This window comes from Phanerochaete carnosa, assembly GCF_000300595.1.
Source record: "Phanerochaete carnosa HHB-10118-sp unplaced genomic scaffold PHACAscaffold_224, whole genome shotgun sequence".
NCBI classification, from domain to species: Eukaryota; Fungi; Basidiomycota; class Agaricomycetes; order Polyporales; family Phanerochaetaceae; genus Phanerochaete; species Phanerochaete carnosa.
This window is the reverse complement of record NW_006767851.1, coordinates 1-5,641: the sequence shown is the minus strand read 5'-3', so window position 1 is coordinate 5,641 and position 5,641 is coordinate 1. Positions and strand designations below refer to the sequence as shown.

General features: G+C 51.4%; 4 protein-coding genes across 4 annotated transcripts; 2 read left to right on the top strand and 2 right to left on the bottom strand.

Annotated features, from left to right (window-relative positions):
• The first annotated feature begins 59 nt into the window (after positions 1-59).
• PHACADRAFT_214635 (uncharacterized protein) lies at positions 60-632 on the top strand. Its single transcript, XM_007402542.1, has 3 exons — positions 60-204; positions 282-388; positions 451-632. The coding sequence occupies exons 1-3, from the start codon at positions 113-115 to the stop codon at positions 534-536; spliced, it is 285 nt and encodes a 94-aa protein (XP_007402604.1). The 5' UTR covers positions 60-112; the 3' UTR covers positions 537-632.
• A 1,091-nt stretch (positions 633-1,723) lies between these two features.
• PHACADRAFT_266064 (uncharacterized protein) lies at positions 1,724-1,983 on the bottom strand (the record flags this gene model as incomplete). Its single annotated transcript, XM_007402541.1, has 1 exon — positions 1,724-1,983. A coding segment is annotated over one exon (227 nt), but the record flags the coding sequence as incomplete, so codon positions are not given.
• Positions 1,984-3,452: 1,469 nt separating this feature from the next.
• PHACADRAFT_266062 (uncharacterized protein) lies at positions 3,453-4,310 on the bottom strand. Its single transcript, XM_007402540.1, is given in 2 exon segments — positions 3,453-3,625; positions 3,645-4,310. The coding sequence occupies 1 exon segment, from the start codon at positions 3,986-3,988 to the stop codon at positions 3,659-3,661; it is 330 nt and encodes a 109-aa protein (XP_007402602.1). The 5' UTR covers positions 3,989-4,310; the 3' UTR covers positions 3,453-3,625; positions 3,645-3,658.
• Positions 4,311-4,324: 14 nt separating this feature from the next.
• PHACADRAFT_214633 (uncharacterized protein) lies at positions 4,325-5,138 on the top strand (the record flags this gene model as incomplete). The annotated part of the gene is made up of 3 exons (XM_007402539.1): positions 4,325-4,450; positions 4,547-5,066; positions 5,122-5,138. The coding sequence occupies 3 exons, from the start codon at positions 4,325-4,327 to the stop codon at positions 5,136-5,138; spliced, it is 663 nt and encodes a 220-aa protein (XP_007402601.1).
• Positions 5,139-5,641: the final 503 nt, after the last annotated feature.

The window sequence follows — 5,641 nt, the reverse complement described above, 5'->3', positions numbered from 1 at the left end:
GTCGTCGCGGGCACACACGAGTTCATTTCGGCTAGGCGCCGCTACACGTGACATCTCCTGTTGCGGTGGGCGCAGTTGACGTCGTCCTCGACCACCACCACTGCCTCCAACAATGTCGTCCTCGTTCGCCAAGGCTCTCTCGCCAGCCATCCGTGAGGTTCGCATCTTGTGCTGCCAGACAGGTGCGGCATCCGCCGGTACCAGGTACGCCGGGCAGTTCCGCGCTTTCACTCTGACATGCTCACATCCAATTCTTTTTCGCTTTCTACGCGACTTTGCAGGCAATTCATCACCTCGACATATCCTGTCTTGAAGCAGCACAACCCGGATTTGCCTGTTCTCATCCGAGAGGCGAAGGGTACTCCTGCACGGGTATTTGCGCGGTTTGGTGCGTCACTGTGTCCAACCTGTGTCGCGTCTTATTACTTATTGACGTGACCAATATCGTAGAGCGTGGCGTAGAGAAGCACGTAGATGTTGAGAATCTGTCTGAATCCGACGTTGCGTCCCGGATCGCACAGTTGCTGAGTGTATGATGGTCCGACGCGTATTCATCTCTTGAAGCTGCATTAACTTTGGTTTACTGGTATCAACCGTGAGAGACGTGAAGACAACAGAACAAGCAGTACCGCGGTGTGTATTGTTTTTATTCTACGCTTGCCCGTGTCCACAGAAGTCTGCGCTCCTTTATCAAACCCTCAGCGTCCATCGACAGCACCGACTAGAACCGACGTTCCCGTTAATATCTCCGCATCACGTCGTGGAAGACGATATCATTCACAAGCCGTTACTCAGCCTTTAGATGTACCCGCATAGAACGGTCTTGGCATCAAGCTTGGGGCAAAGACGATAATAACTCTCATGTTGCTCTGGACCCCGACGAAGTCGTCTTCAGCAACACTCTTTGGTTCTGGCAGCTCACAAATTACCCACGGCCCCATAGCTTTACCAAGATCAAGCAAACTTCTTTCGTTGACACCGGGCGGAATCACTGTAAGGCATCATTATGAAACCACAGCGCTATATGCTCAGCCGTCCTCAGCACCGTGTACCTATTCCAACCTGCCGATAGGTCCTAGGCGTAACTTCAGACCGTGCCATCTCCAGAAACCCACGCCTGCCATGCCACTAGCGGCCTCGCCAACCTACGCCCATATGTCGCTGATAAAATCATCCGCTCCTTTGGCACACCAGCACACGAGATACCGAGCGAGATTGTCCCTGTCGACAAGCGGTAGAGTAAGGACATGCGACCACATCTGCCGTCACTGGGCTACTAGCTAGAGCTACACAACGGCGGCGACGATCTACGTATACGGAAGACGATGATAGACCCAGCTCGCCCGGCACTACACCGCAACTTTGGGGTCCCCTAGTTTTGTGGTATCTCATTTGGACAAGTAAGTCGTCCCGTGGATTCAGCACTTACCTCTTGAAGTATCAGATCATGCGTCGTGCCCCAAGAGATGGGGCGCAGCCTCACGATCACGCGCGAACTTACATCTCTCTATTACGCCCCTCTCTTCTGAATCGGAGAAATCGGCCTACGTCCAATCGCAGCTGTCTACTGATATCTAATCTCGACGCGTTGAGAGGTGCAGTGCAGTGTTTATTACACGCTGTTTGGTGCACACTGATCGCATCGTACCATGGGCTGAAGGTTCGCGTTGTAGGTAAGTACATCAGGGGCTTTCCCTTTCTCTGGGCAACGGACTGAAGGGCCTGTTCCGTAGTCTCGGGCGCGCCCAACTTATCAGCCAGGTAGCTGTGCCTGAACGAAATTATCTGTGGACCAAATTTCAACGCTTTTTCGGCTTGCCGTCGCCTTTGACTTCGTGTAACTTTCTCAGACAGCTGTGAACCAACGCGGACTATGGATACACAACATTGTCCCAGGATGCCTTGCCCAGCTCCTTCACGTAGTCGAGAATCCATTCGTACGTAGCCGAATGCAAAATAATTGACTTCACAAAGGCTCATATAGACGGGCGACTCCAAACAACTTGAAGGAAACCAAATTTGACCGTTCAGGAAGGGCTCGCATTTCGAAAGGCTTTGCGCATCGTCAGGGACGTTCTGCACGCCTCCAGAGGTGTTGTCGTCGACGACCGATACGGTAAGCAAATTGGATAGCGGTCTGTACGCGAGCGAGGCAAACTGCGATCTACAGCAGCCGGGCGGAACATACATGCTGCGGACAAAGAAGCTGGGTGCCAACGTAAGACGCGAGTCGCAAGGCGTCCATGTCCGCTCGTCTTCAGTGCTTAGTGACGCGCCACGGACGCGTCATAGCTGGGTGTCGGTCACCATGTGCTCGCTCAACGGTAGACATATCATCACCCCCACGACCAAGCTCTCCGTTACTGGTCTTGCATGCTGCACCTGCCTCGATCCACTGCTTGCAGTTCATGCACCCTCCACCACCTCGGGCAATACAGCTCTTATGTATGATTTTATCGTTCTGGGTGCAGGTGACGCGGCAAGACGCGTTACGTCACGTCGCGTTGTTCAAGGAGAGCGTGCTGGTTGCGTCCTACCCGCCGGGTGCTCAATATATCTACTTGTTCTCGTCGCACGACATGACCAGCCATGATCATAGTGGCAGCTATCTGGGGCCGGGTACTTTGAGTTGAACAATCGGTGTCGTTGCACATGTTAGAGAACCACTCAAGCCTTACATGATAGTGCGACTGCAAGAACATTACCCAAGTGACGACCAAGGCATTGATGTCGGAACGAAACACAAGATTATCAAGGGATAGTATAACAATAACGACGTATAGACGCGTCAAACGTATGTCGTCGTCTTCTGTAGATGCACGAGTGCGTTAGTGAACCGTCTACTTGGTATTGGATACGTCACTCGCACCAAATCTGAGCGGGTCATCTTGCTAATCCTGCCGCCACCAGTTCGGAGGCTCGTCTGCGCCAACCATGTGCCTGAGCTTCTCCATCTTGTCAGCATCCGTCACTCTCCGGGGTAGTCCGTCGCCGGGGTCAGTGGAGGCGATGCAGATGGCGACGACACCTTTGCCTTTGATACAGATTGGCCGGACCTACCGTAACAAACCGACTTATGCTGCAAGGGTGGATAGCAGTCCCACCATAACATCTGCTCTCGCCCCAATGGAATCGTCCTCGGGTTCTATCCCAATCTCTTTGGCACGGTCGAGAACCCACTGGTATGTGACTTTGTAATCAAACGCAAGGTACCGGCGTCCGTCCATGGCAAAACGAAATCTATTCCGACTCAGCACGCGGATCGCATTTGCCGAGAGGTAGTACTTACCGGTATGGTAGTAGAGATGAAAGATGCTTTCAGTGAGTGTTTTAGCAATTTTGACTCTTACTACGGGGTTTGACAAATTTCTGTACTTATGCGCTCTGAAACAATCACGAGCCGTCTTAGAACATACCTCGTAGTGTCTATTGAACGGCCAATATTCTTAAGGGTATTAAGCTCAGGCTGTTGGAGGCCGCCCGAATCTCACATAGTTACGCCGTTATGACCACTCATGCATATGTTGTAAAGTGGCGACCAAGGCATTAATTTCTGAGCGAGACATAGGCCTAGAACTACCGGGGGGTGGTACTGAGAGCGTGACCATCTGTCCGCGGCGCGTCGTGAACGCGTGCTCCAGACTAGCGGATTGCCCCATTAGTCCTCCCACCACCAATTCGGAGGCCCATCCACTCCAATCATCTGTCTGAGCTTCTCAATCCTTTCAGCATCCGTCACCCTTCGGGGTAGCCCGTTGGTGGGGTCAGTGGAGGCAAGACAGAAGGCAATGACGTCTTTGCCTTTGACAGAGACTGGCGCGACATGTCGGGACAAGTCGGATTGTGCGGCGAGAATGGTCAGCAGCTCTACCATAACATCTGCCCTGGCGTCAGCAGAATCGTCTACGGGTTCCATGCCCATCTTTTTGGCGCGGTCGAGGATCCACTGATACGTGAGTTTGTAACCGAACGCACGGTGTCCAGCCATGACAGAGCAGAACCTGTCTGACATCAGTACGCAGGCCGCGAACCTCGAGAGGTCTTACTCACTGGCGTGATGGTAGAGACGAAAGATGTCTTCAGTGGGCGTTCTACGGAGGCTTATATACACGGGCGGCCCCGAACAAGAAAGCTGTCTTCAACATACCAAAAGGACTTACGCTTCGCGTTCGTCTGATATTGACAATAGCATGCCTGTCTCGTACTCCCACAGGAGCCTGTCTCTTGTTTCGTTTTACGAACAACAACGCGGTCCTTGTTCTCTGCAGCTTGTTCCGCGCTCGTCTGCCAGTATTGCTGGTATGTGTCTTACAACTTGAAGACAATGTTTTTATTTGTAGACAAGGACCGGTCGCACAATAAGTTTGTTGTGCGAGACAATTCTATCTTCAACCACACACCCGGTATCAACGTATCAACAGCTGCCGGAGCGATCATAATTCTCGAACAGGTAAGTGTTTTGTTCGAGTCTAAGACCTTGACCTTAGGGATCATATTGTCCGTCGTTCTTGTTCTATTGCCGGCGATACTATGTCTCTATATTAAGGCGAGTGCGTCGTTGAATCCATCCATCTACCCCGTACCCCCTCAGCCCTCGAATCACAAGGCGATGTCGGACTACATTGTTCAAACCCAGCAGCAGGCTTCAGCCAAGCTAGCGGTCTTACGCTATACTGGGCTGTCATACCTCGCCAATACGCGAAACATAGAAGCACCCTGGTACGCAGAAATGTTAGAGAGAATGAACACCGTTCTTTCAGGTGTTCCCAACACGGTCCTTGCTCCCCAGTTCCCCGTGAACGTGATGGTGGAATTAGACGAAGGCGGAGATGTGGAGATGGAGGTCGAGGAGAGTGGCTACGAGGGTGATGGTGGTGAGGATGGTGGCGATAACTCCCCCGCGGCTGAGCCTGCCGCAGACCTGGACGTTAGCGTCGAGACAATCACTATTCCGGTGGACGTCGAAAAGGTTCCCGACTTCTGCATCATCGCAAGCGACTGCAGGCCAGACAACGCCAACGACGGTCGACTCAAGACCTACTTCTTGGGCCACAAAATCAAGAAGAGTCGAGTTGTTGCCATAGTGGAGTGCAAGCGAGCTGATTCAGTTCGGCGGCCTAGACACGGGAACTTATTAAGTTACACCGGACTAGCCACTCAGAAGCGCCCATGAGTGGCTAAGACACTGAAAAGCCCAAAAAATGGCGCGGGCAGGAATCAAACCCACAGCCTGAAAGTAGCCACAGCACATTATACCACTAAGGCATAAGACCTTGCAAACATTGGGTTGGAATTGGCCTATAATACCACTTTTCCACCTTAGTCTTAGCTGCCCAAAGTCATATTAGCCGATTATTAGGTATTAAAGCAATGGAATGTAATTGTACAAAGGTGTATTCTGATGTTATGGCTAAGACATTGAGATATTAAATATCTGCTATTGATTCTGCTTATTGTACATATGTATATTCTAATGGCATGGTTAAAGCACCAGTATGGCTAAGACACCAGTGTGGCTCAGACACCTGAGTAGATGAATTATACTCAAGTAGAATCAATGGCAAATATTCAATGTCTCAATGTCTTAGCCATGCTGGTGTCTTAGCCACATCAGTGTCTTAGCTGCCCAAAGTCCTATATT

Bases quoted from the DNA above. Each gene is read 5' to 3' on its own strand.
- PHACADRAFT_214635 (XM_007402542.1), top strand. From the start codon at position 113: ATGTCGTCCTCGTTCGCCAAGGCTCTCTCGCCAGCCATCCGTGAGGTT. The intron at 205-281 runs GTACGCCGGGCA...GCGACTTTGCAG, and splicing joins GCGGCATCCGCCGGTACCAG to GCAATTCATCACCTCGACAT. The intron at 389-450 runs GTGCGTCACTGT...CCAATATCGTAG, and splicing joins ACGGGTATTTGCGCGGTTTG to AGCGTGGCGTAGAGAAGCAC.
- PHACADRAFT_266062 (XM_007402540.1), bottom strand. From the start codon at position 3,988: ATGGCTGGACACCGTGCGTTCGGTTACAAACTCACGTATCAGTGGATC.